At 37.5% G+C, this 12,110-nt stretch overlaps 2 protein-coding genes across 2 annotated transcripts in view; both read left to right on the top strand.

Moving 5' to 3' along the window:
- Positions 1–12,110, top strand: part of LOC128217045 (glutathione S-transferase-like) — a 145,815-nt gene that overhangs the window by 22,294 nt on the left and 111,411 nt on the right. The gene's annotated exons all lie outside the window — the stretch shown is intronic.
- LOC128217042 (uncharacterized) lies at positions 2,760–6,403 on the top strand. Its single transcript, XM_052923861.1, has 2 exons — positions 2,760–3,897; positions 4,808–6,403. The coding sequence occupies exons 1-2, from the start codon at positions 3,563–3,565 to the stop codon at positions 6,189–6,191; spliced, it is 1,719 nt and encodes a 572-aa protein (XP_052779821.1). The 5' UTR covers positions 2,760–3,562; the 3' UTR covers positions 6,192–6,403.

Raw genomic sequence — 12,110 nt, 5'->3', positions numbered from 1 at the left:
AAAGGCATTGCTGATAGTGATTGTCATTTTTAAATGTTTACATTTTTTTTTTATTTTTTTTTGTTATATCATAATAAAATGTCTTTCCTGTTGCGCCTTTGATTCAATATGCTTTTATTCTTATATGAAAAACACCCATGTGCTTATACAGAAGTATGCGTATTCTAAGAAAAATAAAAGATATGCATGTGTATTTAACCAGTATTGTAAACAGTTCATATACTTGAATATTTTAGTGATATAAATATATTTTGTTCATTATACACATTAATGGATTTTGAAATATGTAAAATTGAAGTGTATTCGTATAATATTTAAACAGGAATGGGATGTGTAAAGCTATATATCTTATAATATAATTAAACAATGTACAATATGCGTTTACTGCATGCTATTGACTACCTAACTTATGTTTGACAAGCGGATGACCTTGATGAATAATCACGATACGTTCTAAATAGGATCAATAATAGCGCATGATATCAAATAATGTATGGACAGTTTAATCCGATGACCACTGCTACTACACTGTGCACCAGAAAGTTACGTGTTCGGCCAAGGGAGATCTAGCCAACTGTCATAATCGTCGTAGTCCACCCGAATAGCCTTGCCCGATTTGTCTCTATATAGGATTTTGCCGTTCGAAATCCACGCTTGATCGACTTCGTCTTTCATCTTATGGCGGACACTCATGAATACCTCATGATTGAGTTTTGTCAGATCGTCAAACAACCATATTCCTGAACCGCGAAGACTTCTCTTATTTCTCATGACACTGTCACGCTTCATTCGTGATTTGAATCTAACGATCACATCTCGTTTTCCACGTACAGTTTTCCATAACCTGTGAGAAATATCAATGTCGTCATATACAACATTGATTTTTCTTTCACTGAGTAGTTTTACCACCTTTTCGGCGGTCTCTTCTGCTTTTTCAGCTCTCGGATTTTCGTCATTTTCCGGCAATCCTCGTATCCGTATATTATTAAGGCGTGTGTATTGCTCAAAATCATTCTGTGAGTACTCTCTTTTGGTTTCGTTTTCAATCACATCTCTCTTCAGTGCGTCTATTTCTTGATCTCTATCTTTGATATGCTTTTCTAATTGTTCTATTTTCTTGGATTGCTTGTCTTTGTCAGACTCTCTGTCAAATTGCTGACATTCGAGTTTTTCAATTCTGAGTATCGCTGACCCGAGAAGGCTTTCCTTCATATCAGTGAACATTTCTTTTATGATTTCTCTTATATTCATTCCCTCGGTATCTTTATCAATGACTTGCTCAAGCTTCTTTTCTAGTGTGCTTGTCGATTTATCGATTTTTGACACCATGCTATTTAATTTACTAGTGATCTCTTTTAGCTGCTTTTTAATTCCAGCAATCTCTTTCTCGTTTGATTTTTCTAGTTCATACTCGTCGTCTTCCATGACCGCTTCTATATCTGTGTGTTTTGTCTTTTTCTTTTTCTGTTTCTTTTTCTTAGTATCAGGAGATTTATCCTCCGTCACACTGGTTTCTATTTCACTCGGCTCACTTATGCTTTGCTTGCTTGGCATACGCTTTTTGTCTGTATCAGCTTTATCTGCCATTATTTAATGGAACATTGAAAGAAGCTCTTTAAAAGGTAGTGTATACGTTTTAATGTTCTGCAGTATACTTTGGAATTTGACCAGCGTAGTCGTTCCACGTGTGCAGGTGAAAATATAGTACACTGGACAAGGTCAGCTGTTATATCAGTTATCGATCAATATAATTTTGTACATGCAATAAATCAGCAAATAATTCTTTTTACTGCAAACCGTTCATGGTGTCCTGTTTTCTACACAATTTACTTAATAAGTTATCCAAATTTGCACTGCAAAAAAACTTTGTTTATATCCTATTTTACTAAATTTAGTCACAAGTTTGTAAGCGGAAAAAACACTGCGTCCATCTTATAAGGGACATCACTCCATCCATCACTCCATATTATATTAACTGGTGTATCTGTTACTTGGTATATATGAACTTACTTGTTAAGCATGGGGTGGATTAGTACCTTAAATGTTAAGGTTTAGTACACACGTGGAAATTTCTTCCGAAATAGTTCGGAAATGAAATGTTTGGGGTCGTTAAACCGCTACAACTGAGTGTTATTTTTTGTGTTAATCGGCACTTTCACATTATATTTTTTAATGAAAAAATAGTGTTGTGTGACCCCAACTAAACGTCCATCTCCAGCTCGCTCGGTTTCATATGGAACATCCGGCCATTTTCTATTGAAAACAACCTCGGATGAATTTGGACGGTTTACATTGTTAGAAATATATTTGAACACTCTTCACCCCCCCCCCACACACACACACTTCAAATCGTCCAAGTTTAGTTTTAATTTCGATAAAGGAGAGAAAAAATGTAATAAGCTCAAAATGCACCAATTCGGGCTGAAAAGTGTTAAAATAAATCGCAGAGTACTTTCAAACACCCCTGCTAACATTTAAACCAAATAAATTTCGGTTCTGAGGGAGGATCGCAAGTAAAAATGTTATGCCCCTAAGTTACGCACCCTCAGATATCGAATCATGGATCCGCCCCTGAATGCCATGGTAAGCTTAACGCCCGGCAATCAATTTGAACTAACAAAATGAATATTAAAACACAGCAACTTTTCTGTGGATGTACCGGCATAAACCCGAGGTTGATTTCGATGAAAAATGACCAAGGTATTCCGAATCGTGACATTTCGGCAGTCTTCGGCAAGCTCGGGATATATTTATTTCGTTGTGCATTTCGAGTGTAGAAACGCCAACTAAACCAGAAGTCGTGAACTCCTATTGAAATTAATACGGGACACAATCTCGGCATGATTAAAATGTTGTTCGGATTTGAAGAACAATAGTGTTAATTAAGCAAGGTTGTAACAAGGCTTATCATTTGGATATTCTGTAATATGTCAGTGTGACATTGATCGTAATTTGTGGTTTCTTCGTATCAGTACAAAACAATTTACTTCCTTGTAACAAAATAAACAGACGTGGCTGAATGAACATATATTTGATTTAGTTCGTGATTTTTTTGAAACTCAAGAGAGAAAATGGAAAATAATTATGGATCATCACTTTCCTCCCATAGATGGTGTTGAGGTTCGAGAAGAACTAGACCTCAGTGCTATTGTTCGTTGAAATGGGTCAATTCGCATAAAATATACAGGAAAAGTACTTCCTACAACTATTCGGCAATCTCCGGTAAGCTCGGAATAGACAATCGTTACAACTCGGCAGTCTTCGGAAAACCTCGTGAGAAGGCCCACTGGACAGTCGATAACTATTCGAAATGTTTACACAGGAATAAAATACGGCATGTTTAAAATCATTTTTGTATAATTTGAAAAATGATTGTAAATTTAGTACGGTTGTGACTACGCTTATCATTTTGATATCGTGTTATATATCAGTGTGGATTTGATCGAAATATTGGTTTTCTTCGTATCAGCTCAGTGCAAAATATTTAACTTCCTAGTTACAAATAAACAGAAACTGACTGTGTGAACTAGTTTGTGAGTCATTTTTAATCTAAAGAGCGAAAATGGCTTCTAAGTTTGAATCATCCATTCAGAGGGGCTGTGACTTCATTCATGATTTTTCCTGCTCTCCGTGTGAAGAGAACGGATTTAACACCGAAGCTCACCATTATTGTACTCAATGCACAAAATATTACTGCCAAAACTGTGTTTCAAAACATGACGTATTATATCAGAAGCACGCATTGCTCGGACGGAAGGACGTGAAGAAATGGGAGGCAGCCCCAGGGGCGGTGGACGCCCTTGAGAGATGCGGGATGCATCCCGGGGAGGCACTGAAGCTGGTATGTGCCGACCATGACCAGCTGTGCTGCCATGTGTGCGTCGCCGTGGACCACAGGTATGGAAGAAATATGACAATTTTAGGTTCATGAACATAGGTTCATGCATTTTATTATTATTATTATTATTATTATTATTATTATTATTATTATTATTATTATTATTATTAGTATTTATGCATTATGAGGTTAAACTCATTTGACTTTAAACAAAACAAAGCTGACGATTTGTGTATATTAAAGAAATATCAGCCTTTATATATAATATTTTTCATTTAATAGCTACGTGGTCACAAATTCCCCAGATAAAAAAGTACAAAATATCATTTATATTTTTTTTAATCCGTATACAAATCATATGCCTTTTTGGTTTAGATCGTTTAAATAAAAAAATAAAATTGCGTCAACCTATATTATGCGCCTTTGCTGTTATTCGTGCGTCGCCCTGGACCACAGGTTTGAAGGAAGTAAACGTCAATATAAATGCGCACGACATAGGTTGAGGCAAAAATGGTTTATTGTTTTAATTAATTATCATTTTTAACTTATTCTTCTGTTCATGATTTAAACAAAAAAAGCTTATTTTTGAGTACATTTTACAAAAACATTAGTCTTTGAACGTGCAAATGGGGATTTCAATTAACGCGGGCAATATGTATATGGCAATATATGGCTACGTGACCACAAACTCCCCAGTTATTAAAAATCACTGAATCTGTACATAAATATTTCTTTTGGTTTTGATCAATCAAGTCAAATTAATAAACCATAATAATGCATTAAAAACTAAAAGAAAATCATTTTTGCATCAACCTATATTGTGCGCCTTTAAGACACAAAACGGTAACTTATCTATACGTAATTGCGTCCAATTTTTAATGATTTTCGTTAACATTGTCCCACATAAGCAAGGTCATATTTAGTTTATGCAGAACTGATAACAACTGTTTCACAACTTCTTTGTTTCAGGCAATGTTCCAAATTCCACTCCATTCCAGATGTAGCAAAAGGTGTTCAGATAAATATTGAGTTTCAACAAATTCCAAAGAAGATAGCTGAACTTGAAAAGCAATTCGAGCTGATGAAAGAAGCAAGAATGAAGAATACGACATCTTTAAAAAAGACGCGGGCAGCCATTTCTGATGAATTAAAAACCATACGTAAAAAGATCAACGACATCCTTGACAAGATTGAGAAGGCAACTTTACAGGACGTGGACGGAATAATAGTTAAACTTGAAAAAAATATAAAGAAAGATATCGAAACTTGTGATAAAATGACTATCGAACTACAAAACATGATTGCCGCTGTTCAAACAAAATCAAAATCAAGCGAGTCAAAATCATATATTGCGTACAGAAAGAGCCAGGATATGATTTCACAAGCAAACGATCATCTTCGTGGCATATCAGTCATTGAGTCTTACAATGTAACATTTCAAGCCAATAACCTTATCGAAGAACTTTTATCTTCGATACAGACCTTTGGAACGATTGAAGAGCGAACTGTTACGACCAAACAACGAGAAGATCCCCTTTCCGATCCAAACCACGTCTTCAGTGTTACAGAGTACAAGGAGTACAACTTGAAGATGAGTGATGACAAAGGTCAGTGTTATATCTATGGCGTATGTGAACTGCCTAGTGGTGAGTTTGTCATAGCAGACATACATAATTGTAAAGTTAAGCTCCTGGACAAGGAATACAGGGTGCTCGACCACTGTGATGTCCCGGGGAATCCATATGACATGTGCCACATTGACCGAAATGAAGTGGCCGTTTGTGTTGACAGTGGTTATGCTGATAGACGAGGACTTTATTTCATTAATGCTACGAAAGGGAACTCCGTAACTACGAGGAAGTTAAGCTTCACCCATAGATGTTATGCCGCAGCTCATCATGGTGGCCAGCTTTACATATCCTCCGGTAACGCCCTGTACGTCTACACGATGTCAGGACAGAAGGTGAAGAAGCTGTACGGGGACAGGTCTTGGGTTACCACGGTGTGGAAATGTGCCATCAGTAACGACGGGAAGACAATCTACATCACAGACGCCATTAACGATCAACTGATCACCCTAGACAACAAGGGCAACAAGCTGGCCTCTCTCACTGACCCTGATATGATAGAACCTACCGGAGTACACGTGACACCTGCTGGACACGTGTTCGTCTGCTGCATTGAAACCGACACAGTGCTGCAGATTGACAAAGACGGGAAGAAGAAGATGGCCACCCTGACTAGGGAAGAAGACGGAGTGTACGGACCGCATGATTTATTTTTCAGCAGCCGCACTTCCTCTCTGATGGTTGGTGGAAAGAAAGACACACTTTTTGTTATCAAGTTAAATTAAAACTAAAAACGTTCAATGTTTGATTTGGTACTATCGAACTGGAATCTTCCATATTGTTGTTGCAAAGTATATTGTAGTATTGTCATACATGTATATAATTGTTTCGTTTAGACCGCATGCTATAAGTAATATGATATGAATCCAAAAGCATCTTGTGAATACTTATATTCTATCATATTTTGGACAATTTATATCCCACAAACTATGCGAAATATTATATATATATATATATATATATATTCTATTTGATGAATGTAGACTGTTCAATTTTCGTGTATATATATATATATATATATATATATATATATATATATATATATATATATATATATATATATATATAAAAATATATATATATATATATATATATATATATATATATATAACACCGTCATATTGACTTATTCCATTTAAATATAATGCTGATTTACTTGCATAATATACACACAGGTGAATTGCAATAAAATTAATGAAACAATCTCTTTATTCAATGTCGGAGATATGGTTCACGTGCACTATCAGAAAATCATCTTTTGAAAAATGCATACTAAATTTCAAAAGTATACTGAAATTATTTTGAAGGACATATTCTCAAGAACACAAACCAAAAGCACAACATACATATCACGTATAACATCGACACTCTTGGTTAGATTGAGACTTACATCTCACGTAAAACATCGGCAGACAAACTATAATTGACACTTACATTTCACGTATAACATCGAAAGTTTTGGATAGATTGAGACTGACATCTCACGTGCAACATCGACAGTTTGATTGACACATCTTACATTTTCCATCAACAGTCTCAATTGGAATGAGACTTACATCTCACATACTAGTATAATATGACCGACCGGTTTGATTGAGACTTACAAATTTCAGCCTCTGTTAAATTAAGACTTACATCCCAAGTTTACCATCAACAATCTCAGTTAGATTGAGTCGTACCTCGTACGTGTTACATCGACAGTCTCGGTTACATTGAGACTTATATCACACATGAAGCATCGACAATCTCGGTTAGTTTGAGACATATTGCCCGCGTTTAATATTGTTGGATTGGTTTTATTGAGACTTACATCACACGTGATACATCGACAGTCTCGTTTTGTTTGAGACTTACACCCCATGGTTAACATCGAAAGTCTCGGTTAGTTTGAGACTTACATCACACGTGGTACAGGGACAGTCTCGGTTAGTTTGAAACTTATTGCCCACGTTTAATATCGACAATCTCGGTTGGTTTGAGACTTACATCCCACGGTTAACATCGACAATCTCGGTTGGTTTAAGACTTACATCCCACGGTTAACATCGACAATCTCGGTTGGTTTAAGACTTACATCCCACGGTCAACATCGACATTCTCCGTTGGATTGGGATCTAAATCACTTATAGACTTATTGCCCAAGTTTAATATCGACAGTTTGGGCTAGATTGAGGTTTTCATCACATGTGTAGCATCGACAATCTCGGTTAGTTTGAGACTTACATCCCACTATAACATCGACAATCTCCGTTTGATTGGGACTTACATCACACGTGTTAAATCGACAGTCTCGGTAAGATTGAGACTTTCATAACATGTGTTGCATCGACAATCCCTGTTAGTTTGAGACTTACATCCCAAGGTTATCATCTACAGTCTCCGTTGCACTAGGATTTACATCGTGTTACATCGCCAGTCTACGTTTGACTGGGACTTACATCTCACGTGTTACATCTACAGTATCCGTTGGACTGGGACTTACATCTCACGTGTTACATTGCCAGTCTCCGTTTGACTGGGACTTACATCTCACGTGTTACATCGCCAGTCTCCGTTGGACTGGGACTTACATCTCACGTGTTACATCGCCAGTCTCCGTTGGACTGAGACTTACATCTCACGTGTAACATCGCCAGTCTCCGTTGGACTGGTACTTATATCTCACTTGTTACATCGACAGTTTCGGTTGGACTGGGACTTACATCACATTTGTTATATCGCCAGTCAACGTTTGACTGCGACTTACAATCGCCAGTCTCCGTTGGACTAAGACTTACATCTCACGTGTTACATCGCCAATCTCCGTTGGACAGGGACTTACATCTCACGTGTTACATCGACAGTCTCCATTGCACTAGGACTCAAATCACATGTGTTACATCGACAGTCTCCGTTGGACTGGGACTTTCATCTCACGTGTTACATCGCCAGTCTCCGTTGCACTAGGACTTATATCTCACGTGTAACATCGCCAGTCTCCGTTGGACTGAGACTTACATCTCACGTGTAACATCGCCAGTCTCCGTTGGACTGGGACTTACATCTCACGTGTAACATCGCAAGTCTCCGTTGGACTGAGACTTACATCTCACGTGTTACATCCGTTGGACGGAGACTAAAATCTCACGTGTTACATCCGTTGGACTGGGACTTACATCTCACGTGTTACATCGCCAGTCTCCGTTGGACTGAGACTTACATCTCACGTGTTACATCCGTTGGACTGAGACTTACATCTCACGTTTTACACCTACAGTCTCCGTTGCACTAGGACTTGCATCTCACGTGTTACATCGCCAGTCTCTGTTGGACTGGGACTTACATCTCACGTGTTATATTGACAGTCTTGGTAAGATTGAGACATTCATCCCACATATAAAATCGTCAGTTTCAGCTGGACTGCGACTGCTGATACACTTGAATGGTAGGTGCATCTCAGTCCAGTATGATCCACGCAAGTAGTTTTTTTTTATGTATTGTAGTGTTTATTTAAAGCGAAGAGTAATTGAACAACTTACAAGAAACTATTCCTTTACTGAAGATAGATAATTTATTGTTAAATTATGTAGAGTTTACTTACAGCTTCTTGTGATTGAACAACTCCAAGAAACGATTCATTTACTGAATATAGTTACTTCAGTTATGTTTTTTTTTATTTACTTCAGCTGAAATCGTACACAAGATTAATTTAATTTTAACATATTACAACATTATATTTATCATTCTCGTTGGCACAGTGGTACACGAGAGTGTGGTCTTGTGTTGCGGAGGATACCGGCTTACTCGGAGGAAACCTACTTGGCCGTATAAGTGACCACACGCCAAACTCACATGCGCCCAGGCCGGGAATCAAACCCGAGTCGCTTCGGTGAGAAGGGCTAACATAGGCTAACCAATGCGCTAACCGAACAACCTAAAACAGAAGCTGGCCAGTGTTTCTATAATTATAATTATTTTTTAACATCCAAAATGCTTAGTTGTAATATTATGTTTGATACGTCTTATGCTTATATATAATTCGTTCTGTACACTGTAAAGCTTCACTTGAAATGATACCTACATAAAACGCGGTTTCCTGGCCGTGATATCAGGTAGGGAGACCTGATTTCAGGGAGGGGCATATGATTTTAGTAAGATAAAACTTATTCAATATGGGAATAATAGTTAAATGAAGGACACCTGATTTCAGGAAGAAATATTTGCTTTCAGGAAGGGGCACATGCTTTCAGGAAGGGACACCTGCTTTCAGGAAGGGATATATTATTTCAGGAAAGGACATATGGTTCAAGGTAGAGAGACATGATTTCGGGAAGGGACACATGATTTCAGGAAGGGACACGTGATTTCAGGAAGGGACACCTGATTTCAGGAGAGGACACATGATTTCAGGAAGGGACACCTAATTTCAGGAAGAGACACATGATTTCAGGAAGGGACACCTAATTTCAGGAATGGACAATTAATTTCAGAAAAAGACAGATGATTTCAGGAAAGGACACATGATTTCAGGAAGAGACTCATGATTTTAGAAACGGACACATGATTTTAGGAAAAGGCAGATGATTACACAAACGTACACATAATTTCAGGAAGAGACAGATGATTTCAGAAACAGAAACAAGATTTCAGGAAGAGACACATGATTTCAGGAAGGGACACCTGCTTTCAGGAGGGGACACATGCTTTCAGGAAAAGATACCTGCTTTCAGAACCAGACACATGATTTCAAGAAGGGACACATGCTTTCAGGAAAGGGCACATGCTTTCAGTAAGAGAAGCATTATGACAGGAGGGAAGTCATAGTTTCTAAAAGAAACAAATGCTTTTAGGAATAAACACTTGATTTTAGAAAGGGTCACATGGGACATAATTTCAGAAAGGAACACTTGAATTCAGACAAAGAAAAATGACTTTAGGAGGGGACACATGATTTCAGGAAGGGACACATGATTTCAGGAGGAGAAACATGATTTCAGGAGGAGACACATGATTTCGGTACGGGACACATGATTTCAGGAAGAGACACATGATTTCAAGAGGTGACATATGATTGCAGGAGGAGACACGTGATTTCAGGAAGAGACACATAATTTCAGTAGGGGACACATGATTTCAGGAAAAGGCACATACTTTTAGGAGAGGATACATGATTTCAGGAGGAAACTTATGATATCAGGAATGGACAGATGTGATTTCAGGAGGGGACACGTGGTTTCAGGAAGAGACACGTGATTTCAGGAGAGGACACGTGATTTCAGGAGGGAACTCATGGTTTCAGGAAGGGACAAATGATTTTAGGAGGGGACACATGATTTCAGGAATAGACATATGATTTCAGGAGGGGCACATGATTTCAGGAAGAGACACATGATTACAGGAGGGGATACATGATTTCAGGAAGGGACACGTTATTACAGGAGGGGACACAGGATTTCAGTAGAGGAAACATGATTTCAGGAGGGTACACCTGCTTTCAGGAGAGGACATATGATTTCAGAAGGGGACACATGAATACAGGAGGGGACACATGATTTCAGGAAGGGACACATTATGACAGGAGGGAAGTCATAGTTTTTGAAAGTAACAAATGCTTTTAGGAAGAAACCTTTGATTTTAGAAAGGGACACATGGTACATGATTTCAGGAAGGAACACTTGATCTCAGGAATAGAGAAATGATTTTTTGAGAAAACACATGCTTTCAAGAATGGACACATGATTAAATGAGGGGGCACACGATTTCAGGAGAGGACACATGATTTCAAGAAGAGACATATGCTTTCTGGAGGGGACACATGATTTCAGGAAGAGACACATGATTTCAGAAGGGGACACATGATTTGAGGAGGGAACTTTAGATTTCAGGAAGAGACACATGATTTCATTAGGGGACACATGATTTCAGTAGGGGACTCATTATTTCAGGAAGAGACACATGCTTTCAGGAATGGACACATGATTAAAGTAGGGGACTCATTATTTCAGGAAGAGACAAATGATTTCAGGAAGAGACACATGATTTTAGGAAGTATGTTGGATTATACCATTTCAATGTATAATTTTTTTTTTTTTTCAAGATTGATTCTTGATAAATTCAAACTTTAATTTCATTTATGTTATTTTAACTGTATATGTGTATATATGTATATGTTCGTTATTTAAACCGAGCAATCCGATTAGCTACATCGTTCTAAGATCTATTTAAGACCAGTATGAATATCACCCCTGGGGCGGTATTCATAAAACTTCCTCAGTCATTTCCTAACTTAAGTCACTCTTCTTATTTTAGAATCTCTTTAGTCATAGGTAATAAAAACGAATTTTCCAAAAATCATTTTTTATTGAACTTATTGGAAACAAATATACTTTGATTTCAAAAATACTAATAAATATATTTGAATTTGACTTTGATTTTTTTAGAAATCAACTTAAGTTACAGATAACTGTATTTGTCATTCTCTGGCTTAACCCTTTCACTGCCAACGCTGAAATTACCAAATGACATCGCCTGTGCCAAACGTGTAATATAGCGCATTTCAAGAACGTCGCAAATTAGGAAATGAACGTAATCAGAATGGCATACGTTCAATAATCTTCGTTTTCGCTTCTCTTAAGCGATTGTAACCACTGTGGTCTTTTAAAAAA

This window comes from Mya arenaria, chromosome 14 (genome assembly GCF_026914265.1).
Source record: "Mya arenaria isolate MELC-2E11 chromosome 14, ASM2691426v1".
NCBI classification, from domain to species: domain Eukaryota; kingdom Metazoa; phylum Mollusca; class Bivalvia; order Myida; family Myidae; genus Mya; species Mya arenaria.
This window is presented reverse-complemented; position numbering and strand designations above follow the sequence as displayed.